Here is a 25,620-nt window from a genome sequence, read left to right on the forward strand (position 1 = left end):
GCTCCGGCTCCAATGGGAGGGCAGGTTGCCCAGCGAGTCTCCGCCCCCCTCGCCGCCAGGACGGGGCCGGCCGCTCTAGAAAGTGAGACTACACTTCCCGGCGTGCCGCGCGGCCGGGGCGGACCAGGAGCCGGAAGTGGGGCGCGCAAGGTCTAAGGGCACGAGGGAAGTGGCGGGCGGGGACCGAGGGGGGCGTGCAGGTGAGCTGGCCGGCTGGGGGTTGCAGGCATGGCGGAGGCCAGGAAGCGGCGGGAGCTGCTCCCCCTCATCTACCAGCATCTGCTGCAGGCGGGCTATGTGCGCGCGGCGCGGGAAGTGAAGGAGCAGAGCGGCCAGGTAAGCGTTTGAGGGCCGCGTGCACGATCTAGAGAGCAGCGGCCCGCGCCCCCTCCCCGAGAGACCAGTCGGGCGCGGGATCCCTCAGGGCTCGGAATCGCGGGCTAGGAATGCGGGAGAAAAGGTAGCTCGTGCCTCCCTGCTACGACCTCCAGCCCCACGGGCCTCAGTTTCCCCATCTGTGCAGTGGGCGGGCCAGGACGTGTGATCTGAAGTACAGGGCTTTGTAATTCCCGCGCCTCTTACCTCCACCCCCTTCCCGGTTAAGTTTCTCAAGTCTCCGGCCACGTGGCTCGGCCCTACCCGCCCTGGAGCACTGAGGCCCGTGCGCGCTGGGGGTGGTTGCTACCAGTCCTGTGGGGAGCGCCAAGGGGAGGGACACCTCAGTCGTCGATCTAAAACTCAAGCCCTTCGCCATCCTCGATACTGATGGGACAACTCTGGGACTCTAATTCGTGGTGCACGCGTTTTCACTTTATTCATTCATTGGGTAACTTGATCTTGTGCTCGGGATGCTGGTGATAGAATGGTGAACACTGTTCCCCAGCCCCCTGGAGCTTGCAGTCTGGAGGGGAAGAGGAATCAAGGAATCACAAAAGTCACTGTAAAAGGAGTAAGAATAAGAAACACAGCGCTGGCAGAGTGCCCTTGTCAATATCCCTGAGTAAGTGGCAGTCGACTTGAGATTTGAAGGAAGGTAGGTGGGTATTTCAGGCTGAGGTGCAAAAGTCCTGAGGTGTAAGAGGTAAGGGTCTGAACCTTGGCCTCCAGAGAGTCATCTGTGGCTGAAATACAAAGGCTGTAAAGTGGCCCAGAGAGATGGAGGCAGATGCTGGCTGGAGTAGTCCCTGGACACTTTTATCTGCACCAGAAGAGCAGTGGCAAACTGCGGGAGAGTTTTTAAGCTGTGAGATGGATAGTGACCTGAATGGTCAGACATCACTTTGGCTACAGTGAAAGAAAGCTGTGTTATCCTAATGCTTGCTCCCAGGGCCTCCTGGGCGCATCACCAAAGAGCAGTGGGCTCTAAGACATTATAATTTCTCCAACATTCTTTGGACCTCAGTTGCCTTTCTTTTTTTTTAATTTTATTTATTTACTTACTTATTTTTGCGAGTCTGAGGATGGAACCCAGGGGCATTTGACCTCCGAGCTACTACCCTGCCCTGAGCTGTCCACAAACTGCCATCCTCCGGCCTCAGACTCCCAAGGGTACGCCACCTTGGCTGGGATTACAAGTGTGCGCCACCACGCCTTGCCTTTCTTACTCTGGTTATATCACATAACAGATAAGGGGAGCTAGAGATAGTACCCATCTGTAGCATGTTCTAGGCAAATACCTTCCCTTTGGGGAGCATACGTTCCAGCCGGAGCAGAGAGTGGCAGATATCAAACATAAGCTCATGCTGTGGTATATCCAGTCAGTGGCAGACAAGGGGATAAGGAATGTCAGGGTTCATTGTAAGTAGGGTGGTCAGGAAGGCCTGGTGGAGAAGGTGACATTGGGACAGAGGCAGGAAGGAAATGAGGGAGTGAAGGGCCTGGTGGCACTCTTGTAATCTCAGGACTTGGGAGGCTGAGACAGGAGGATCGCGGTTCATGGACAGCCTCAGCTACTTAGTGAGGCCTTCTGCGGTTTAATAAGACCTTATTTCAAAATAAAGAATTAAAAATAGATCTAGGGTTGTCACTCGGTGGTAGAATACTGAGTTCAATCCCCAGTACCTCATTAAAAAAAAAAAAAAAGATAGCAGGAGAAAGGGCAACTGAGGTCCAGAGAGGGTGGGAAACTCATAGCTAATGTTCTCTCTGGACCTCAGTTGTCCTTTCTCCTGCTATCTTTTTCTTTCTTTTTTTTTTTTTTTTTTTTTTTTGATGGTACTGGGGATGGAACCCAGGGGCCTTCTACCTCTAGGCTACTCTTCCAGACCTATTTTATATTTTATTTGGAAAGAGGGTCTCTTAAACCAGCCGAGGCTGGCTTTGGACCTGTGTGATCCTCCTGTCTCAGCCTCCCAAGCGCGGGGATTACAAGCGTGCGCCACAACGCCTGGCATCCTGCTATCTTTTTAAATGTCTTAGCTATGATTTTCGTCTCTCCCGGAGGTCCTGGGAGCAAGCATTCAGCCAGAGGTTCCACTGTAGCTAAAGTGCTGTTGACCAGTCAGGTCAGTATGCGCCTCACCAGCTTAAAACTCTCCAGCGGTTTATCACTGGGCTTCAGGTGCAGGCCAGATTGCCCAGGGACAGCTCCAATCAGCTTCTGCCTCCGTCTCCCTGGGCCACTCTATAGCTCTTGTGTTTTACACAAAACTGCCAAGCCCTCTTGGGGGCTGGAGCACAGTGAGGAGGCCACTGGGCCTGGGGAGAGAAGAGTAGAGCCGACACTCCAAGTCTCAGTGTGACTAGCTCACTGTGCAGGGCACTGGTGAAGGTCATCTCTCTCATACCTGATGTCAGCCTGGAAGGTAGGTACGTATGGTTATTCCCATGTTGTAAAGAAGGATCCTGACATTTGAAGAGATCAGTGCAGCCTGCTAACAGGAGCACTGCCTGGCTCCAGGTGCACCTTTTGGCTGCTCTGCTCTGGTTGCTGACATATTCAGTCCTGCCACCTTGCTCATTCAGCCTCCTTGGAACACTCAATGCGCTGTCATCTGACATTCACGGAGGGTGGGCCTGCTGGCCTCAGCTCCAGGGGTCTGGATTCCACCTAATTCCCCCTGCTTCCACCGAGACACCTACACTGTGGGGGCTCAGTCTCTTCCCAGTGGACCAGTGGGTTGCGGTCATGCCACCTGGATGCCTGAGTGTCTGGGCTGTGGTTTGTCCTTTGGGAAGATTGCCTGGCCAGGTCTTTGAAAGCCTTCTAAAAGGTCAGGGGTAGGAAAAGCCCTGTCTCCTGGCCTCTCCGTGTGGATAGTGCCAGGGAGGTTGGATAAATGCTAACTTGAAACATCTCAATGCCTCTCAAAGGTGCCTCTTACCAAGATGTTGTGGTAGAAGGATTTTAGCTAGGATTGCCTGCCCTTCTTGTCTCTGGAAGATTTTGAATGATACTAGCGGGGCCAAGCAGACATTCTTCCCAGAGCATAAAGACCCGGCTCTGAGCCACTTGTCTCGAAGCCCTAAGTTCAGGGAGAGTTTGGTCCAAGGAGGACTCTTACTGCACTGGAGATTAATTGCATCTCTCTTTTTTCTTTGCAGAAAAGTTTTCTGACTCAGCCTGTCACCCTTTTGGACATTTATACACACTGGCAACAGTAAGTCTGGTGGGGCTGAAGGGGCTCTACACCCCAAGCAGTCAGCTTGGAATAAGCTAGGATATGACTGGTCTAAGATCTGTCCCTGAAGCCCACCGTGGACAATTTTTGTCAGTCCTGGGGAGCAAGGTCACATCACAAGTCTGGCTATCTGCTGGTTCTGATAGTATGGAAGGACTTTGAGCTGTGGTAAAAGAACAAACATTTTTCACCAGCTGCTGTTGCTGCTACTTCTTCTTAGTCTTCTTCTTTGTTGTCGCCTTCTTCTTCTTCTTCTTCTTCTTTTTCTTCTTCTTCTTCTTCTTCTTCTTCTTCTTCTTCTTCTTCTTCTTCTTCTTCTTCTTCTTCTTCTTCTTCTTTTTTATGGAACTAGGGTTTGAACCCACCCCCAGCCCTATTTTTTATTCTTTATTTTGAAACAGGGTCTCAATGAGTTGCAAAGGGCCCCACTAAGTAGCCGAGGCTGTCCTCAAATCACAATCCTCCTGTCTCGGCCTCCCAAATGCTGGGATTGCAAACATGCGCCACCATGCCTGACTTGTTATTCACTTAATTGACAAACATTTTATTAAGCACCTACAGAGTGCCAAGTCCTGTCCTAAATATGGAGATACTGCTGTGAGGTGGGCCTGGCTTCTTTTTTTCCTGCAGCTAATATTATAGTCAAGGAGATAGGCATGAGTCAAAGAAACAAATGGATGTGAAATTATAATGGTAATAAGGATTACAAAAAAGAGTAACCTGAGCAGGACGTGGAAGGTGGGGCAGAGAGTGAGCTCACTGCACTGTGCTGAGACTAGCTTATGAGGCCAGAGCTTCTGGGCAGGAGACAGGAACACACAGGAGTTGGACAGCGGGTCCCAGAAGTATTTGAGACTGAAACCAGGACCTGTGGGTGGGTTGGAGAGGAAGTACCTGGTTGAGTCCCCGTTGTGGCTTGCACATCGTAGTGGAGTGGGCCCACACGTGGGCCTAGAAGGGAACCCAGTTGGGAGAAGCATCTGAGAACAAGTTGAGGATGACATGCCTGTGAAACATATAAAACAGGTGCTTTTCCGGGGAGGGGGAAAAATTCCAGTGTGTATCCACAGGGATGGTTTGAGAACGAAGGAGGGGGTGATTGTTCTCCTGTGCCGCCCTGACCACAGCTGACTGCGTGGGTGAAAGTCCGCAAGGAGTGGCAGCAAAATTGGGAGGGAGGGAGGGACCATTGTGGGCACATCTTTGAGAACAAAGGGAGTGGCGCGTTCCGTGAGGCCCTAGGAGACAGAGATGGGCCCCATGTATGTACCTGCTTGAGGAAGACAAGTTTCAGTTCAGAATGTAAACACTTGGTCATTGGAGCTGTCCAAAATTGAGCTGGGTGACACTGGCAGAGATGAGCTCCCTGTCATCAGAGGTGTGTAAGCAAAGGCAGGAATGGTGTGAAAGGGATCCCAGCCTCTGGTGAAGAGCCGAGATCACTGAAGACCCTGCCAGCCCTCAGGTGTGTAGTTGTTCTTTTCTGGTGGTTGGTTTTTTTTTTTTTTTTTTTTTTTTTGGTGGTGGTACTAGGGATGGAACCCAGGGGCTTTCTAACTCTGGGCTATATTCCCAGACCTACTTTTTTTTATATTGGAAACAGGGCCTCACTGAGTTGCTGAGAGCCTCATAAGCTGAAGCTGCCTTCAAACCCGTGCAGTCCTCCTGTCTCGGCTTCCCAACTAGTACTGGGATTACAAGTCCGTGCCACCATCCCCGGCTTAGCCCTCAGTTCTTGGCTTTCCTTTGCTGCTAGCAAAGCTCAGCACAGCACATACCCCTACTTCCTCTCTCTTTCGTCCTACCTAGTTGTATGGGTGTTGCTGACAGTACTTCCTCCCTAGAAGATGGCTTCAGTGAGCAGCGCTGCACCCACCCTTCCCTGCCCCAGCCCCTTTTGTGGTTGAGGGGAACCAAGTGGGGCAAGGATCGCACATGGCCCCTTGATTCCTCACAGAGTTCAAGCCCAGCAACCAGCCATATGAACTTGAGCATGTTTTGGGGCTTCCTTGGGTCTGTCTTCATCTGTCTGTTAGATTTAAATACTATAATTATCTCATTGCATTGTGAAGATTAAACATGGTAGGCTGTATAATAAGGTGCTCACGCTGACCTCTGGAGGCTCCTCCGCTCCTCTAGCTGGTATTTATTAAGCACCACTTTGTTTTGTGTGGGGGTGCTGGTGATGGACCCCGGCTTCATAGTTTGCAGGCAAGCGCTCTCCTGCTGAGCTGCATCCCCAGCGAAGCACTGTGCTTGATACAGCAGGGAACTTACATTTTGTTGGGAGAAGAGAGAACAAATGATACATTTTTTTTCTCTCTCTCTCTTTTATTTATTTATTTATTTATTTGTGGTGATACTGGGGATTGAACCCAGGAGATTATACCTTTGAGCTACACCCCCAGCCCTTTTTTTTTTTTTAAAGTACTGGGGATGGAACCCCGGGGGCATTCTACCTTCAAGCTATACCACCAGCCCTATTTTTTTATTCTTTAGTTTGAAACAGGGTCTCACTGAGTTGCAAAGGGCCTCAGTAAGTAGCTGAAGCGGTCCATGAACTGTGATCCTCCTGTCTGAGCCTTTTAACTTTTTATTTTCAAACAGGGTCTCACTAAGTTGCAGAGTGCCTAAGTAGCTGAGGCTGGCCAAGAGCCTGCAATCCTCCTGTCTTAGCCTCCAAAGTACTGGGATTACAAGCGTGCGCCACCACGCTCAGCCTAGAGCCTCTCTTTTCAGGGTAACTCCTGGCGAGTGCTCTTCGTGGGAGGAAGGGACCTGTGTAGCACCTCACAGCTAGAAAATTCAGGGCTCATAGCCAGAAAGCGCAAGGCACAGTGACTCCTTGGAGATGGGAGTGTGGGGCCAAAGGTGGTGATAACTTGAAAATTCAGAGACCTGGCTATCGGGGTGCTTGTCCTGCCAGTGCTGAAACTTACCCCCCTCCCCGCAGGTCACTTAGGTAATTTCTCAGGATGTGTGCAAGGGCACAGAGTACCCTACAGTGAGCTGCCAGCACCCTCTTCTACCCTGGGACTTTCTGTGTAGTGAAGGCGTCAGGCCTGAAATAAGTAAAATAACAGGAAATAGAGGAAAATATGCTCAGAAGGAAATGAAACTGGATGACAGGGCAGAGCGTGCCTTGGGGGAGGGGACTGCAGCAAGGGTCCCATGAGGGGACCCTTAATAGACATTTCATAATTAGAGTTCAAACAGAAAGGGGCCAGGCAAGGTGGTGCACGCTTGTAATCCCAGTATTTTGGAGGCTGAGACAGGAGGATCACAGTTTGTGGACAGACTCAGCTACTTAGTGAAGCCCTTTGCAACTCAGTGAGACTGTTTCAAAATAAAAAATAGGGCTGGGAATGTCACTTGGAAGTAGAATGCCCCTGGGTTCCATCGCCAGTACTGTAAAAAACAAACAAACAAACAAAAAAACAGGGCAAGGGTCCCAGTGCAAAAAGAGGGTACAGCCTGTGCAGCAAAATCTTGAGGAAGGGCCAGACATGGTGGCCTGTGCCTGTAATCCTAATACTTAAACAGCTGAGACAGGAGGATCACAGGTTCAAGGACAGCCTCAGCAACTTAACAAGGCACTATTTCAAGTAGGGCATGGTAGTATGCACCTGTAATCCTAGTATTTGGGAGACTGAGATAGGAGGATTGCAGGTTTGAAGCCACCTTCGACAATTTAGCAAGACTTTGTTTCAAAATAAAAAATGAAAAAGGGCAAGGGGTGTATATCAGAGGTAGAATGCCCTGGGTTCAACCCCCAGTTCCAAAAAATAAAAAAGGGCTAGGAGTATAGCTCAAAGGTAGAAAATCCCTGAGTTCAATCTCTAGTACCAAAAAAAAAAAAAAAAAAAAAAACACTCCAAAGCCCATATAGTGTATGGCTCCATAAAGTGCCCACAGGCATCAATGCCTATCACTTGAATGACTGCCAATTGCTTCTGTTCTGTAACATTATTAATCACTTATGATTATTATTTTCAAGACTAATCAAGAACTGTAAAAGCACTTTATAAAATGACTGAAAACGCAAAATACAAAATTGTGCCTGCCGCATGTTTTCGTCACTGTTTAAACTCTGTGCACATTTCTTTTGGAGCTCAGTGGACGTGGGGAGGTCTCTTCTCCGATCTTGTAAAGGTGTCCTGTCCTGCAGCTCTTATAGCTAGTCACCCTTGTCCTGCAGAACCTCAGAGCTCGGCCAGAAGCAGAAGGTGGAGGAAGATGCAGCTCTGCAAGCCAAGAAGAACCGTGTGTCGGACCCCATTAGCACCTCGGAGAGCTCAGAAGACGAGGAGGAGGCAGAAGCCCAGAATGCCACAACCAGTAAGAGCCCCATGTGCTGGGGTCCTGCTTAGGGGACTGGGCCTGCACCTTTGGGAACAGCCCATGGGGTAGTGATTGTCTCCTGGATGGAGCCCTTCTCCTCTAGTGTGAATCCTAGGAAGACAGGACCTTCCTGGGGAAAGATTGAGAGGGAGCCATGGATCTGTTTCAGCCTTTCTGAAAGGACTAGACTTGTCCCCACCACCTGGGCATCAAAATGTGAACCCAAAAAACAGGTGGGCCCTGATGGTACAGACAGACAGCCCATCCAGGGGGGCCAGGAGCTGCATTTTTACAAGGTCTCAGGTGATTTCGATGGAAATGGAAAGACCACATCTTCAGAAGGATTGCTGGGGCCGCTTTAGCAGGCAGCTGGCTGACCCCTTCTCTGTGCTGAAAGTTGCTCATCTTCCCTTTGTTTGGCAGTGTGCACGCTAGTGACAGGGGCTGTGTCGGGTAGTCTGGTTTCAGAGCGTGGACAGTGACCCAGTGCTGGCCTCTTCAGCACCTACCACCACCACCAAGATCCAGGCTCCTAGCTTTTCCAGAAGCATCCATAACTCTCCTGAACAGTTGCTAAGTCACCTCAGCATCATATTCATTTTCTGCTTACGTAGAGGACACTTTCTTGATTTTTCAACTATAAAAGAAATGAAGGGATCATTATAAAGTGCTCATTATAGAATATTTGAAAATTACTTTGAAAAAAGACAAGGGGAAAAAAAAATCACCCACATCCTTGCCATCTACAGTTTAGCCCTTTTTCTTTTGTTTATTTGTCCTGAGCCTGTTTTTTATTTTTATTTATTTATTTATTTTTTTGGTGGTACTGGGGGTGGAACCCAGGGGCTTTCTACCTCTGGGCTATACTCCCAGCCCTTTTTAAAATATTTTATTTGGAAACAGGGTCTCACAAAGTTGCTGAGAGCCTCACTAAGTAGCTGAGGCTGGCTTCGAACCTGTGCGATCCTCCTGTCTCAGCCTCCCAAGTGCAGGGATTACAGGCATGCGCCACCACACCTGGCTCTGAGCCTGTTTTTTGTTGTTGTTGTTGTTTGGTTGGTTGGTTTGGTTTGGTTTTTTGGGTTTTTTTTTCCTTCTCTTTTCTTTTGTGGTACTGGGGATGGAACCCAGGGTCTTTCTACATCCAGGCTACACTGCCAAACCTATTTACTTTATTTATTTATTTATTTATTTATTTTTATTTTATGGTACTGGATATGGAACTCAGAGGCATTCTTTCTCCAAGCTATACCCCCAGCCCTATTTTTTTATTTTTTATTTTAAAACAAGGTCTCACTGAATTGCAAAGGGCCTATGTAGCTGAGGCTGACCGCGAACCTGTGATCCTCCTGTCTCAGCCTCCCAAATGCTGGAATTACAAGCATGTGCCACCATGCCTGGCTTTATTTTATATTTTATTATTTATTTATTTATTTATTTATAATTTTGGTGGTACTGGGGCTCCTGGAAGCCCTTCTACCTCTGGGCTACACTCCCAGACTTTTTTTATTTTTGGAAACAGGGTCTCTTAAGCCAGTGAGGCTGGTTTAAACCTGCACGATCCTTCTGTCTCTGCCTCCCAAGCACGGGGATTACAAGCGTGCGCCACCACGCCCGGCTAGATTTTATTTTAAAATAGAGTCTCACAGCTGGGTGTGGTGGCGTACACTTGTAATCCCCGCGCTTGGGAGGCAGAGACAAGAGGATTGCGCAGGTTCAAAGCCAGCTGCGCTGGCTTAAGAGACCCTATTTCCAAATAAAAATATAAAATAGGAGTTGAGCGTGGTGGCGCACGCTTGTAATCCCTGCGCTTGGAAGGCGGAGACAGGAGGATAGTGCTGGTTCGAAGCCAGCCACGCTGGCTTAAGAAACCCTGTTTCCAAAAGTAAAAAAAAAAGTATAAAATAGGTCTGTAAGAGTAACCTGGAGGTAGAAGGGCTTCCGGGAACCCCAGTATCACCAAAAAAATAAAAATAAATAAATGTCATTTTTAGGGAAAAAAAATATATATATATATACATATATATATATATATAAAAATAAAATAGGTCTGGGAGTGTAGCCCGGAGGTAGAAGGGCTTCCAGAAACCCCGGTACCACCAGAAAAAGGTAATAAAACTAAAAAAAAAAAAAAAAAAAAACAGAGTCTCACTAAATTGCTGAGCGCCTCATTAAGTAGCTGAGGCTGGCTTTGAACCTGCGTGAGTTTCCTGTCTCAGCCTCCCAAGTACTGGGATTATAAGCATGTATCACCGTGCCTGGCTAGCCTGTCTTAAAGATATTAGAGATCATACTGGCTATTTTATATCTTGCTTAATCTTAAATTATAAATGCATAATAAGTTCCATTTAAACTGCACAAAAGCAGATAGAAGAAAAGTGAAAGGTTTCTTACTCTTCCCTGCTCCCTTCCTTTTTCCATATTCTTCTGGTATTTAGCCTGTAAAACATTCCTGTAAAAAATTCTGGTATTTAGCCTGTAAAACATAGCCTGTAAAAAATTCCTCCTTTGTATTTATACAGATAATCCTTCTGTGTGTGCATGTGCAGACCTGTATTCACTTTAAACAAATGGTCAAATTCCACACTTACAGGCTACTCAATGTTAATGTTAATCGATTTTAAAGATATGATAATGAAATTATAATTGCAGGGTTTTTTTGTGTGTGTGGTACTGGGGATTGAACCCCGGGGTGTATTCTACCTCTGAGCTACATCCCTAGTCCTATTTTATTATTTTTTTGTTTTTTTGGTACTGGGGATAGAACCCAGGGGCATTCTACCCTCCAGCTACACCCCCAGCCCTATTCTTTATTCTTTATTTTGAAACAAGGTCTCACTGAGTTGCAAAGGACCTCACTAAATAGCTGAGGCTGTCAACAAACTGCAATCCTCCTGTCTCAGCTTCCCAAATGTTGGGATTACAAGTGTGTGCCAGCACGCTCAGCATCATGTCCGGTTTAATTATACTTTTAAGAGTCCTCATTAGCTCGTGGTGTATGCCTCTAATCCCAGTGCTTAGAAGACTAAGACAAGAGGATACCAGGTTTTGAAGCCAGCTTCAGCAACCTAGCATGACCCTATTTCAAAATAAAAGGGTTTAGGGGTGTATTTTGGAGGTAGATTGCCCCAGAGTTCAATTCCCAGCACATACCACACTACACACACACACACACACACACACACACACACACACACACACACTCACTCACTCACACCTCATTGAGAGAAACAGGTTGAAGTGTTTTGGGCAACATGACAGCATGTCTGGCATTTTCTCCAAAATAACTCATGATGGGGAAGGGTGGAGGAGACAATAGATGAAATAAAATCAACTACAACTTGTTAATGGTTAAAGCTGGGTAGTTTGATAAACTTCCTCTCTACTTAATGAATGTGTTCAAAATGTTTCACAATTACAGAGAGAGATGGAGGTAAGTGCCAGGAAATAAATGAGATCACGCATTCATCTCAGCAAACATTCTCTTTAACAACAGCTTAGAAATCTTTGCTGTTGGAGATCTAAGGAGACCATACCCTCTTCAAAGCAGAGCGTCTATAAATTTCAACATCTAACTGGGTCTTTCTTTTTTTTTTTTTTCCTTTAATTTGGTCCAGGGCAAAAAAAGACTTTTTATAAAAGTAAGAGTAACAGCTCCATGTCTCAGAGAGATTGGGGGGGGGGGGACATCACGCCTCCAGGGAGCACACACCAGCGCAGAGCGCTCCTGGGTCCTGCTCTTGTGGTCCAGCTCCTCCACCGTGGAGCCATTGGAACTTCAAGTAGATTTCTCTGTAGACCTGAGGCTTGCCACCTGGGCACTGCATGTTTGTTCTTTCTCTTTTTCTTTCTTGTGGTGATGGAGGTGGAACCCAGAATATCATGAATGCTGGGCATGTGCCCCACCATTGCACTGCACCCCAGTCCCCCCACACACCCCTTGCTGAGCAGCTCTCAAGGATACGATACAGTGGCCTTTGTGAAAAGCTCCACCAGAGTTGTGCAGTGCTCCCTGGTGGTTAGTGACAGGAACATGGGCCAGTCCTTTTCTCTGGGGCCTCACCCTCATACCACAGGATTGTTGGGAGGCCTTTAGGGGTCAAGCCTGGAGCTTTCACTTTGCCTGGTGGCCAGGGCCAGTGCATCATACCCAACACTTTCCCACAAGTTGAGGCTCAGCCTTAGCTTCTCACACCAGCACAAATTGAGTTGTTAGCTGGGAAGGAGCCTGTGTACTGTTCTTTCAGGGGAAAGCCCATCTGGCTCAGGCAGCGGGTGTTTGTGTCTTGCAGCCTCAAGACTAGTGTCTACCAATTCCTCAGTGAAGAGGACAGATTTGCCATCAAGTTTGAAAGAGAAGGCCACGGTGAGTGGGACCATTTTCCATGATGCTGTCTGTGGGAGTTGATGTGCCCTTGAGGACAGTCCCCTATGTCAGAGGCTAGGGACCTAATTACCCAACCTGGATTCAGATTTCCACCTGTGTCGCCAGCCATGGGATCCTGACGGGTCCCTTCCCCTCTCTGAGCCTCCTTCCTTTTCTGTAGTGGGGGTGCAACCTCTCGCAGGTGGCACAGCAGGCCCTGGGGTTGGCGGTTTCCTTGCTGCTTCATCCCTGCGCCCAGTGGTTCATGCGGGGCTCTTGGCCAGTCCCCAGTGAGTTCCAGGCACTGCACTAGGCAGCGCAGGTGCCGTAGTGAGCGAGACACCTGTGCTGCTAGAATTCTGGTGGCATTTTCTGGATCAGAAACTACTTAGAAAGTAGGACCTTTTCTTTTCTTTCTTTCTCTTTCTTTCTTTCTTTTTTTTTTCTTTTTGTGGTGCTGGGGATGGAACCCCGAGGCTTTCTACCTCTGGGCTATACTCCCAGACCTATTTTCTATTTTATTTGGAAACAGGGTCTCACTGAGTTGCTGAGAGCCTTACTGAGTAGCTGAGGCTGGCTTCAAACCTGTGCAGTCCTCCTGTCTCAGCCTCTCAAGTGCTGGGATTACAAGTGTGTGCCACCACACCCGGCGAAAGTAGGATATTTTCTGATAGAGCACTGTTACAGACATATAAAGGGTTGTGTTCCAGAAACTGGAACATTAGCAGTAATATGTAAAGCTAATTATAAAAGTAATACCTGCAGCAGACCACTGCCCTCCACTTGGCAGATAACTGTGATGACACAAGTACTGTGCATAGTTCTTCCAGTGTCTCTTGGAGGGAGTTTTACCTTTACTTTATTGTTGTTGCTGTTATTTTGTGTGTGTACTACTGGGGATTGAATCCAGAAGGATTCTACCTCTGAGCTATGCCCCCACCGCTTTTATTTTTTGTTTTGAAACAGGGTGTTGCTATGTTGCTGAGGCTCTCATAAATTGCTGAGGCTGACCTCAAACCTGCGCTCCTCCTGACTTAGCTTCCCAAGTACTAGGATTACAGGAGTGTGCCACCCTGCCCATTTAACCCTCAATTTAAAGAGGAGGAGATAGTGGCCTGGGAAGGGGCAGTTTTCCTAAACCTGTGGATTAGGAGGTGGGGGCAGCAAGTTTGGGGTGGGTGTGCTGTGTTCCCACAGCCTGCCAGAGCAGGTGTGCCTGTCCCCCTTGTTCTCTGCAGGTGAAGACCAAGAAAGCTGGCAAGACAGTGAACTCCGTGATGCATCCTGCCTCCGGGAAGGCAGTGGCCCACCTCCTCTCTGGAAAGTCACCCAAGAAGTCAGCAGAACCCTCAGCAAATATCATCTTGGTCTCGGAAACTGAGGAGGAGGGCAGCATCCAGGCCCCTGGAGCCACCAAGCCTGGTGAGACGCTGCAGCTGTCACAGTTGCAGCTGGGGAGATGGCCTCAGCAGTGCTTTGCTGAGCTCTGAGACATTTCTGGAATTCAGAAGTTTGTCTCCATGACAGTGAGGCTCCTGCACCTTGGGCCATGTTCTCTTTCCCTGGAGGAGAAAGGGTCAGCCATGGGACACCAGTGGGACCTGCCAGAGCCATCTGAGCAGCCTGGGTGGCCATTGGGGCATATTTGTCACTCTGGGGAGTTATAAAGACTGTTACAGTGGCTTAGAGACTAAAAAGAAAGACCTGGCTTTATCTCTGTTTCTTAAGTAAGTGAGGATTTGCCCTGCCAACCTCCATGTACATCATGGTGAATGGAGAGTGGGGTCCTATTCTGGTCCTTACCAGGGCCTCAGATGTGCAAGAAAATGGATAAGGGGGGTGTGGGGGGGTGTTCAAGAGAGGACAGATCCACAGCCCAGTGCACATGAGGAACGAGTGCTTAGCACCTGGCTTTGACTAGGGTCAGCATGGGGAGGTCCTGGGGAGGGGCGGGGGTGTGTGAAAACGAGGGCCCTGGGTCCTCTGTGTCTTCCCCCCAGGGATGGTGGTGGTGCACCAGGCCAGCAGCTCCAGTGAGGACACCTCCAGCTCAAGTGACGAGACGGATGTGGAGGTAATTGTCACTGCTCCTCAGGAGTCACCCTCTCCCAGCCGCTGAGCCTACCAGGACTCTAAACAGGAGTCAGATGCCAGCAGGTCCAGATCATTTCAGGAGCTTGAAGGGCTGGGAACCAAGGCTGGGGGAAGGAGCTGCTTCCTCCTGGAAGGTGGGCAAGGCTTCCTTGGAGAGGTGGCCCTGGAGCGGGGCTGCAGGAGTATATTCCAGACAGAAGGAGGCCAGTGGCCCTGGGCAACAGCATGGCTGTCAGGATGAATGCTAGCCTAGCCATTATGCTGGATCTGTGGCCTTGGTTCTTCTCTTTGACCTGGGAGAAGTCCCTGCAGATTGTTTCCTTATATACCTACTAAGTATGAGGCCTTGAGAGCACATGAGTGAGCTGGGTTGGTGGGGCTCCTGCCTCTGGGGAAACAGAAGGTTCCCAACTGTTTACCTACAGTGAGACTGGTCACTGTTAAGGGGAGATGGAGGGCCATGCTACAGCAGGAACCCAACCCTGGTGAATAGGCACAGGCAGGAGGGGCAGCATAGCAGAGGTGGGCCAGAGGGAGTTTGTGCTCTTAAAAAACATTCTACAAATGTCAATGTACAAAAACAAATCTGTAATTTCAGCACTAGAGAGACTGAGAATTACAAGTTCCAGGCCAGCCTGGGCAACTTAGACCCTGTCTCAAAGGGGCTATTGCCAGGTATGGTGGCACATGCCTGCAATCCCAGTACTTGGGAGACAGACACAAGAGGATCACAGGTTCAAGGCCAGTCTCAGCAGCTTACTGAGGCCCTCAGCAACTTAAGGGAGATACTTTTTCAAAATAAAAAATAAAGCTGAGTGAGGTGGCACATACCTATAATCTCAGTACCTGGAAGGCTGAGAAAGGAAGATTGCAGGTTTGAGGATTGTCTCAGCAAGTAGTGGTATTCTCATCAACCTAGCAAGACCCTATTTCAAAAATAAAAATAGGGCTGGGGGTATAACTCAGAGATAGTATGCCCTTAGGTTCAATCCCCAGAACTACAAAAAAAGGGGTGGGATGGGGCATGGTAGGGATGCTGTCTCAGTCAACGTTCTCGCTACTATGACCCCAAAAGACTGACCACATAACTTGGAGGAAAGATTTATTTGCTCACGGTTTGAGAGATTTTAGGTTCAGTCCATGTGAGGAGACTGGGGTCTGCTGATCTCAGCGTGACAGCAGGATGCAGAGAGGGAGAGTGAGGGGATTCAAAGACAAGAGCACAGCTGGGCGAGGTGGCACACACTTATAACCCCAGTACTTGCAAGGCTAAGACAGGAGGATCGCAGGTTTGCGGACAGGCTCAACTACTAAGTGAGGCCCTCCACAAGTTTTTTTAATTTTTAATTTAATTTAATTTATTTTTTGGTGTTACTGGGGTTCCTGGAAGCCCTTCTACCTCCAGGCTACACTCCCAGACCTATTTTTATATTTTTTTTGGAAACAGTGCAGCTGGCTTCGAACCTGTACGATCCTCCTGTTTCTGCCTCCCAAGCGTGGGGATTACAAGCGTGCGCCACCACGCCCGGCTTATTTTTATTTACTTTTATTTTTATTTTATTTTTTTGCAGTGCTGGGGATGGAACCAAGGGGCATTCTACCTCCGAGCTACACCCCAGCCCTTTTTTTAATTCCGTGTGTGTGTGTGTGTGTGTGTGTGTGTGTGTGTGTGTGTGTGTGTGTGTTACTGGGGGTGGAACTCAGGGGGTTTCTACCTCCGGGCTACACTCCCACGCCTGTTTTATACTTTATTTGGAAACAGGGTCTCACTAAGTTGCTGAGAGCCTCACTAAGCAGCTGAAGCTGGCTTTGAACCTGTGCAAGCCTCCTGTCCTAGCCTCCCAAGCGCGGGGATTACAAGCATGCGCCACTACACCCGGCTTATTCCTTATTTTTTTGAAACTGGGTCTCCCTGAGTTTCAGAGGGCCTCATTAAGTAGCTGAGGCTGTCCTCGAATCACAATCTTCCTTTCTCAGCCTTTCAAATGCTGGGATTACAAGTATGTGCCACCACGCCCGGTTCCCTCTACACTTTATTAGACCTTGTTTCAAAATAAAAAGTGAAATAGGGCTGGGGATGTAGCTCAAAGGTAGAATGCTCTTGGGTTTAATCTCCAGTACCACACACACAAAAAGACAAAAGCACAGTTCCTAAGGCCAGACCCCCAGGAACCCAGCTTCTTCGGCCACACACGTGATACTGAGGTGACAGCCCTCACAACTTAATTACATCAACTTTGAAATACATGAACTCTCTGGAGACATTCTGTATCCAATCGTAAAAGATATTTATACCTTACTTGCCTAGCATGTGCAAGGCCCTGGGTTCGACCCCTAGTACCACAGAAAACTAGGAATATTGATCCACAGCTTTGTGAACAGGAAGCAAGGTGATAGAAGAGGAGGACACAGGTTGGCAAGGGCCGAATCCACTAACCTAACTATGCCTGACCTAGAGGACTGCCGTAGGTGTTTGGATTTTCATCCTAGGCTCTATGAGAATTGATTACAGGGTTTTGAGAACAGAAGTAAGATGGCTAACTTATATCTGTTCTCAGAGCCAAACAGCCAGCAGTTCCAGCTGGAGCCTTTGATGGCTGGGACCAAAGTGTCTGTTTTGAAAGCTGGAAGGACCAGCAAGAGTCAGGGATGGACCAGTCTGGTGCCCAGTAACACCGTGAAGGTTGGGACCACCCCCATTACCCCAGGTCTGGCCGTGGGCTCTTCCCACCTTCCATCCTTGCCTCTGGACCCTAGATATGGTCAGTTGTCAGACTGCCTCTGGCTCCCGTGACTCCAGGCTTGCAAGGGAAAAAGGACCACTTCTGCCACTGAGAAACAGTGCCTAGACACAGCCATGGGCCAGAGACCAGCGTGGTGTTCCAGTGGCAGTGAGGAAGAGTTTGGGACTGAGGATGTGGACATTCAGCGTCAGGTGGGGTCTGATGGAACATGAGGTGGAGCAGGCTGATGTCTCGGAAATGTCAGGAGTTTAGAAGTCTGAGAAGCAGCTCAAGGAGAAAGGTGTGTGCTCAGGGTGTCCAGCTAGCCATGGCAGGCCTGGCATTCACTCCCTAGGCTACTGGCTCTTGGCATGGCCATCACAATCACCTGCGTTAATTTAAGGTTCAGACAAGGAGGTGCTATCCTGACTGAGAGGCTGGCCGCCCTCGGGCTGAACCCTGTGTGCCACGTGAGAGACTAGCATGGTGCTTGCGGATTCTGCCCTCAGAGCCAGACAGCCAGCAGTTCTAACTGGGGCTTTTCATTGACCTTGAGTGACTTGTAGCCATTGGAAGAATGGACGTGAAGATAATATCTGTCTCCGGGAGCTGTTTGAAGTTCAGATGATATTAGATGAGAGGCTGTCTTAAACTAAACCATGACACTTCTATAAATCTAAGGGGAAATGCCTATTTATTTTTCTGGTACTGGGGACCAATCCCACTGGTATTCTACCTTTGAGCTACACCTCCAGCCGTGTGTGTGTGTGTGTGTGTGTGTGTGTGTGTGTGTGTGTTACTAGAATTTTTATTTTTTACAGTATTGGGGGTTGAACCCAAGGACATTCTACTTCCAAGCTATACCCCAGCCCTATTTTATTTATTTATTTATTTATTTATTTATTTATTTATTTATTTATTTTGTGGTACTGGGGATGGAACCCTTCTACCTCCAAGCTACACTCCCAGACCTATTTTATATTTTTCATTTGTAAACAGAGTCTCTTAAGCCAAAAATGCTGGCTTCGAACCTACGCGATCCTGTCTCTGCCTCCCAAGCACAGGGATTACAAGCGTGTGCCACCACGCCTGGCAATCCCAGCCCTATTTTTTATTCTTTATTTTAAAACAGGGTCTCTCTAAGTTGCAAAGGGCCTAAGTGGCTGAGTCTGTCCATGAACCATGATCTTCCTGTTTCAGCCTCCCAAATGCTGGAATTATAAGTGTGTATCACCACACCCACTTACTCTGTGTTTTGTTTTTTTTTTTTTGTTTTGTTTTGTTTTGTTTTGGTTTGGTTTTTTTTTTTTTTTTTTTTGCGGGTCTGGGGATGGAACCCAGAGGCATTCGACCTCCGAGCTACACCCCCTGCCCTAGTTTTTAGTCTTTATTTTGAAACTGGGTCTCACTGAGTTGCAGAGGGCCTCACTGAGTAGCTGAGGCTGTCCGCGAACCGCGATCCTCCAGGTTTCAGCCTCCCGAATGCTGGGATTACAAGTGTGTGCCACCACGCCCAGGTATTTTTTATTTTGAAACAGCCTTACTAAGTCCCTGAGGCTGGCCTTGAACCTGATCCTCCTATCTATCTCAGCTTCCCAAGTACTGGGATTACAGATGTGTACCACCTGCCCAGCAGAATGCCTATTGTTTATTTCCTAATTCTATCCCTCTGTTCCAGGTAAAACCATCAGTAAAACCAGCCCAGGTCAAAGCTTCACCAGCCCCTACCAAGGAGTTTCCAGCGAGAAAGGCAGCCTTAAGCCCTGGGAAGATGGGGGATGTGGCACCCCAGGGCCGAGGAGGTGTTCTGACCCCAGCTGGGAGGGCCAGGGCAGAGGAGTCTGAGAGCAGTGAGGAGGAGGCTCCTGTGGCAACACCCAACCAGGTGAGGCTCTGCTGCTCTATGAAGCACCTCTGCCAGAGAAGCCCCACCTGAGCCTGGGAGGACAGTGACAGCAAACTGACAGGCTTCAGCTGCCTGAGGACCTTGCCCTTCCGGGCCACACATGGCCTAGAATGGCGAGTTCCCAGGCGCTGTGTCCTGCATCCCACTTAGTCTGCAGCCACTCTTGCCTCGGTGTCTCTGGCTATAGTAATGGACTGTTGTCCTTATCTCAGCTAGTCCTGCTCTGGAGGAACTTGAGACATGTTAATTGCATAGCCCTCTGGTTTCTCAGGTCAGACCAAACCTTGAGCAGGCAAACTCTGTTAGCTGAAGGGAATCTGTCTTTTATCTGCTGCAAACTTTACTCTGGGGAGTGGTTAGGCTTGTGGCCACCAAGGCTCTGAGCACATCCCAGATGCAAGCCTAGGGCCTGGGAGGCCCTTAGAATCAGAGCAGGAGGACTGGGGTGGGGGTGGGGGTCCACAGTAGAGTGCACCACAGGGTGCACAAAGCCCTGGGTTCAATTTCCAGCTCTGCAAAAGAAAAAGAAAAAAAGAAAGTGAGGTGGGCAGCATAGGAATGGCAATGTGAAATAGAGTGGGTCCTGCAGGAGGAGTGAGCCATCTTGAGTGGAGACCGGCAGCTGGGGGAGGGCTCACCTAGACATTTCCCGGAAGGTCATACCAGGCAGGGAGCACAGCAGGCGCTGAGGCCCGGTGGGAGTCACAGTGGGAACCTGGTAGATCTGAGGGTACAGACTCTGCTTCTAAGGGGCCACTGTGCCTGGGCTATTTTGTGGTGCCCAAAGGTGAGCGAGTGTTGCATGGGTGTCCAGAAGGAGCCCAAGTGAGAACCTGTACAGAAAATCTGCCTTTTCATGTTGGCTCAAATCTGAAAAGGAGCAAAGCAAATGAAAGCTTTTGGGGGGGACTAACCCAGGGCTGGGTGGCAGAGCCTTTGTGGGGGAGACAGCCTGCAGCTACCCTAACAAAGCCCCAGAGAAATGCAGAGTCTAAGAGTAGAGTTGGGAACAGGTGAAGGGGGGTCAGTTTGGGGGAATCCTGCGAGCTCCACTGGGGCCTCTGGGCTTTGTCCCAAAGGCATTGCTACAGGGTCTTGAGGATCTGCCCTTTTTCCTCTAAGTGAAGGCCTCTGAAAAATTCATCCAAGTCAGGACTGTATCAGTCCTTGCCAAGGGGATTCCAGGAAAGGGAACCCCCTGGGAAGGCAGGGTCTACAGCCACACCAGCCCAGGCAGGGAGGCCTGAGGAAGACCTAGAGAGAGCAGTAGAGTCTCACAGTGAGGAGGGGTCACCAGGTGCCCCGGCCCTGCAGCAGGTGGGCCCAGGGAGGACACCCAGAAGTCCTCTGAGGACTCACTTGCCCACTCTGCACCGGGCCCTGCTCTCACCCTTCTCACCTGTGGGGCTATAGGTCTGTCAGGTCTTCTGTCTTCTACCTCTCCAGCCGCAAGGCTCTCCCTCACTCTGTCTCTCCCTCCAGTCGAAGCCCTCAGGGAAGACTCCTCCAGTCAGAGCTGCCTCAGCCCCTGCCAAGGAGCCCCCCAGGAAGGGGGTGCCTCCAGCACCCCCCGGGAAGACAGGACCTGCAGCCACCCCAGTCCCAGTGGGGAAGCGTGAGGAGGACTCAGACAGCAGCAGCGAGGAGTCAGACAGTGACGCGGACACCCCGGCAGCTGTGGCCCTGCCCGTGAACGCCGCTCAGGTGAGGGGGAGGCCACCAGGCCCCTGCTAGGAAGGCCTTCCGCAGGCTGCGCGCCCTCTGCGCACCTTCCCTGACCCTGCCCTGTATTGCTCCCAGGGGAAGAGCCCCCAGGTTCGAGGTCCCTGTGTCCCTGCCAAGGAGTCCCCTAGGAAGGGGGCCTCTCTAGCACCCCCTGGGAAGGCGAAGCCTACAGCTGCACCAGCCCTGGCAGGGAAGCAGGAGAGCTCTGATAGCAGCAGCGGGGAGTCGGACAGTGAGGGGGCCACCCCCACAGCCTTGACTCCAGCCCAGGTGAGACCTGCCAGGCCCTGAGCCACACTGACCTCTCCCGCCTATTCACCTGCCGGGCTCTCCCTCACTCTGTCTCTCCCTTCAGTCGAAGCCCTCAGGGAAGACCCCTCCAGTCAGAGCTGCCTCAGCCCCTGTCAAGGAGCCCCCCAGGAAGGGGGTCCCCCCAGCACCTCCCGGGAAGACAGGGCCTATAGCCACCCCAGTCCCAGTGGGGAAGCGTGAGGAGGACTCAGACAGCAGCAGCGAGGAGTCGGACAGTGACGCGGACACCCCGGCAGCTGTGGCCCTGCCCGTGAACGCCGCTCAGGTGAGGGGGAGGCTGCCAGGGCCCTGCTAGGAAGGCCTTCTGTGGGCTTAGGCTTTCTTCTGAGGACTTGACCCTGACCCCACCCTGTGTTGCTCCCAGGTGAAGCCCCTGGGAAAGAGCCCCCAGGTCAGAACTGCTGCCTCTGTGAGTGGGGAGCCTTCCAGGAAAGGCTCTGGCCCAGTGCCCCCTGGGAAGGCAGGTTCTGTGGCCCCCTTGGCCCTGGTGAGAAGGTCAGAGGAGGATTCTGAGAGCAGCAGTGAGGAGGACTCAGGCAGTGAGGGGGAGGCATCCCCAGTGGCTGCACTGGCCCAGGTGAGGCCTGTCCAGAAAGGCTGCCCTGTCCCTCAGCGCTGGAGCTCTGTCCCGTTTGGGGCCCTGTTTGCTGTCTGGGTCTTGGCTCCCCGCCTGAGCCTCTGTGTCTCCCTCTAGGTCAAGATTTCCGGGAAAAGCCTCCCAGTAAAATCTGCCTCAGGTCCCACCAAGGGGCCCTTGGGGAAAGGGGCTTCCCTGGCTCCGCCCCAGAGAGCAGGGCCTGGGGCCATGCAGGTCAAGGCTGAAAGGCCCCAGGAAGACTCAGAGAGCAGTGAGGCCTCATCTGACAGTGAGGAGGGGGCACCAGCAGCCTCAGCTCTGACTCAGGTGAGGCCTACAGGGTAGCAGCCATCCTTGCCACTTGCTGGCCCTAGGGAGCTGGGCTTCTCATCAGAGTGTGGCTCCTGGCTAGCAGGGAGGAATGGCAGTGGGGTTACATAGTAACAGATGGGGCTCTGAATCTGAGAACCTTCTGCAGCATCTATCTTCCTTGTCTCACAGGCAAAACCAGCTCTGAAGACCCCTCAGAGCAAGGCTTCTCCCAGGAAGGGCACTCCCGTTACCCCTGCCTCTGCCAAGGTCGCCCCAGTGCGAGTGGGCACCCCAGCCCCCTGGAAAGCAGGAGCAGTGACCTCTCCAGCATCCCCAGCCGTGGCCCGGAATGCCCAGAGGCCAGAGGAGGATTCTTCGAGCAGTGAAGAGTCAGAAGATGAGGCAGCCATGGCGCAAGTGAGGCGCGCTCTACCGCCGACCCTGAGCCGGCCTGTGTACTCTCTGAGCTCCCTGAAACCCTTTCTCATTCTCCACTCCAGGCAAAGCCTGTAGGGAAAGGCCTTCAAGCGAGAGCCACCCTGGCACCCACCAAGGGGCCCTCTGGACCCAGGACCACCCCAGTGTCCCCCAGGAAGATAGGGCCTTCATCCACTCAAGTCAAAGCTAAGGTTCCGGGAGATTCCGAGAGCAGCGAGGAGTCCGACAGTGAGTCTGCGATGCCTCCTCCAGCACAGGTAGGCCAGGGAGCCGTGCACCATCCACACCTGGCCAGCGCTGGGCGGAGGATGGCCTTGGCAGGGACAGCCTCCACTTGGCTCTGCTCTACTGCTGGCCAGAAGTCCTCCGCCAGCAGGGTGCGAGGGCCCCCTCTGGCCTGTGGGTTCAGCACTTTCTGTGCACTCTGTTGAGTGCCCACCCTGCCTGGTGCTACTGTGGCCCGGCCCTGGGGAGGTCCCCTGGAGCGGGGCACGGACGCTTGCATGTTACTCCAGGCGTGTGGGCTAGGGTCGCGGTAGAGGATTGCACCAAAGCATCAGGGCAAGGGGCTGTCAAACCTGGGGGTTTTCAGGGAGAGTAGCATCTGAGCCAGGCTGAGAGTCGCCCTTGCATGGAGGCAGGCCTCAATGAGCAGGGGCAGATGGCAGGGATTTAGAGCCAGACTTTGGTTCAAGTCCCAGCTCCACATCCTAGCAAAAATGGAATCCTGGGGCCGCTGGTTCTCCCCTCCCAGGTGGGTGGGGAGAGGGTGGGCCTCAGCTGCCACACCCAGCAGGGGCCAGCGTGTGGCAGGCGCTCTCCTGAGAAGACCAAGCTGATGTGCTGCAGAATCAAGAGCCCAGAAAAGCAGGGAGAAGTGAAGATAAATAGCTTACTCCCTCCACGCACCACCCCCACGTTCATTATTTTTAATTATCGCTCTTGTTTTTCTCAATAATCACTCAGAAATTAGCCATTTCTTTTCTTCGTGTAGCTGAGTACACATTTCTCTGAATTTTTTTTTTTTGTCCCCTTCTCCCTTCTGCATGCGGACCTGTGGCGCCCACGGTCTCAGGCCTCCCCTCCTGAGGTTTGAAGCTCTGTGCCCCTCCCCACCCCCATGCTGCAGCCACGCATTCCAGATCAGATCCAGCACCTCCCAAGGCTGTGCTGTGCAGATCACTTAAGTATTTGTCTTCCCATCTGAGCCTCCCACCTGTACTGTGAGGTGGGCGTTTTATTTCTATTCTTTGAACCATGGATTATTTAGAAGTGGGTTGTTTAATTTCCAGATATCTGGGATTACCTAGGTTTCTTCTGTTGTTGATTTCTAATTTAATCATACTCTGGTTAGAGAACATACTTTGTATGATTGCACTCCTTTTTCGTGTATTGCAACTCTCTAGGTCAAGACAGCCTTCTTGTCTTCTGTCGTTTCTTGTGTTCCTGTAAAGACAAGACACACTCACGGTGTCCCACCCATTGACCAGAATTTAATGACATGTTCATATATCTGAAAGGGAGCCTAGAAAACACCTTTGTGTCCCGTGTGGTGGCACACGCTTATAATTCCAGTATGTGGGAGTCTGAGACAGTTTCTTGACCAGCCTAAGCTACTTAGTGAGGCCTCTGCAACTTAGTGAAACACTGTTTCAAAATAAAAGAATAAAAAATAGGGCTGGGGGTATAGCTTGGAGGTAGAATGTCCCTGGGTTCAATCACTGGTACTGCAAAAAAAGAAAAAGAAAAAGAGAAAGAAAGAGGGAGGGAGGGAAGAAAGAAAGAGAAAGAAAGAAAGAAAGAAAGAAAGAAAGAAAGAAAGAAAGAAAGAAAGAAAGAACCTTTGCCCTGGGTAGTCCTAGGCTTAGCTACACAAAAGTGTTTGCAGTAATGAGTTTGAGTATTTAATATTTGCTGGGCATTTTGTTAAAACACTCTATTTTTTTTTCTTTTTTTTTTTTTTCTTTTTTTCTTTTTGGTGTAGTACTGAGGATTGAACCCAGGGGCATTCTACCTCTGAGATTCACTCCCAGCCCTATTTTATTTTTATTTTGAAACAGGGTCTCACTAGGTTGATGAGAGTTTCACTACTTGCTGAGGCAGGCCTCAGAACCTGCAAGCACCGCCATGCCTGACTAACACGGTATCTCTTAATCATAATGACTGTATAGTTGGGCCTTGCTATCATCTTCATTTTACAGAAAGTGAGGTCCGTTGAGATCAAATATTTTACTTAGGTTCACACCACTGTTAAGACTCTCATGCTCTGTCGACTGAGCTACTGGTCACTAGTTATCACTACAAAATGAAGGAGCCCAGGTCCAGGCATCTGACCCAGAATCGGTGTTCTTGGCTAACCATGCCTCTGCATACCACCTTCCCTTCAGTAACTTCTTTTCTCCTTCCAGGCAAAGGCAACCCCTCAGGCCAAAGCCAACACAGCTTCCTCTAAAGCCTCTTCAGCGAGAGGGACACCCTCAGTATCCCGGAAAGCTGACACTGCCGTCACTCAAACCAAACAGAGGTCCCCGGCCAAGGCAAGTGGGACCAGAGCCGCAGGAGGGGCTGGGGTGGGTGGAGAGGAGAACAAGGCAGTGGCCCAGTCTGGTATGTGACCTCAGTCACGCCATGGTGGAGCTTGACCTGCAAGAAGCCGCATTGTTCCGTTCTGACTGGTACCATTGTCCCCTCCAATTCAGGAAAAGCTGCCTGTGAGGACCCCCCAAAAGCAGCCCCTCGGCAGGGCAGAGGAGGAGGACTCAGAGAGCAGCGAGGAGTCGGACAGTGAGGAGGACGCAGGGGCACCAGCTCAGGTTAGCACAGCAGGGCTGGCCACTTCGCTCCAGTGCCTTGAGCCTCTGGTGTGCCTCAGCCCAGCCTCTGCAGGGGACAGGCCTCCATCTGCCATGCTGACCTCTCATACCTCTCCAGCCGCTGGGCTCCCCCTCACTCTGTCTCTTCCTCCAGTTGAAGCCTTCAGGGAAGACCCCTCCAGTCAGAGCTGCCTCAGCCCCTGCCAAGGAGCCCCCCAGGAAGGGGGTGCCTCCAGCACCCCCCGGGAAGACAGGACCTGCAGCCACCCCAGTCCCCGTGGGGAAGCGTGAGGAGGACTCAGACAGCAGCAGCGAGGAGTCGGACAGTGACGCAGACACCCCAGCAGCTGTGTCCCTGCCCGTGAACGCTGCTCAGGTGAGGGGGAGGCCGCC

At 50.7% G+C, this 25,620-nt stretch overlaps 1 protein-coding gene across 1 annotated transcript in view; it reads left to right on the forward strand.

Moving 5' to 3' along the window:
• Positions 1 to 228: 228 nt before the first annotated feature.
• The window catches only part of TCOF1 (treacle ribosome biogenesis factor 1), a gene marked incomplete at its 5' end in the record, with an annotated part of 43,249 nt that continues 17,857 nt past the window's right edge, over positions 229 to 25,620 (forward strand). The window contains 16 exons of the mRNA XM_080698680.1: positions 229 to 336; positions 3,544 to 3,599; positions 7,819 to 7,958; positions 12,254 to 12,327; positions 13,566 to 13,749; positions 14,328 to 14,401; positions 18,823 to 19,029; positions 20,533 to 20,727; positions 21,131 to 21,352; positions 21,452 to 21,664; positions 21,782 to 21,991; positions 22,166 to 22,393; positions 22,477 to 22,671; positions 24,823 to 24,951; positions 25,114 to 25,227; positions 25,382 to 25,603. Of these exons, the coding sequence (XP_080554806.1) occupies positions 229 to 336; positions 3,544 to 3,599; positions 7,819 to 7,958; positions 12,254 to 12,327; positions 13,566 to 13,749; positions 14,328 to 14,401; positions 18,823 to 19,029; positions 20,533 to 20,727; positions 21,131 to 21,352; positions 21,452 to 21,664; positions 21,782 to 21,991; positions 22,166 to 22,393; positions 22,477 to 22,671; positions 24,823 to 24,951; positions 25,114 to 25,227; positions 25,382 to 25,603 (2,571 nt within the window). The remainder of the gene's footprint in view (positions 337 to 3,543; positions 3,600 to 7,818; positions 7,959 to 12,253; positions 12,328 to 13,565; positions 13,750 to 14,327; positions 14,402 to 18,822; positions 19,030 to 20,532; positions 20,728 to 21,130; positions 21,353 to 21,451; positions 21,665 to 21,781; positions 21,992 to 22,165; positions 22,394 to 22,476; positions 22,672 to 24,822; positions 24,952 to 25,113; positions 25,228 to 25,381; positions 25,604 to 25,620) is intronic.

The sequence above is a fragment of the Muscardinus avellanarius genome (genome assembly GCF_963383645.1).
Source record: "Muscardinus avellanarius genome assembly, chromosome: 7".
Lineage (NCBI taxonomy): Eukaryota > Metazoa > Chordata > Mammalia > Rodentia > Gliridae > Muscardinus > Muscardinus avellanarius.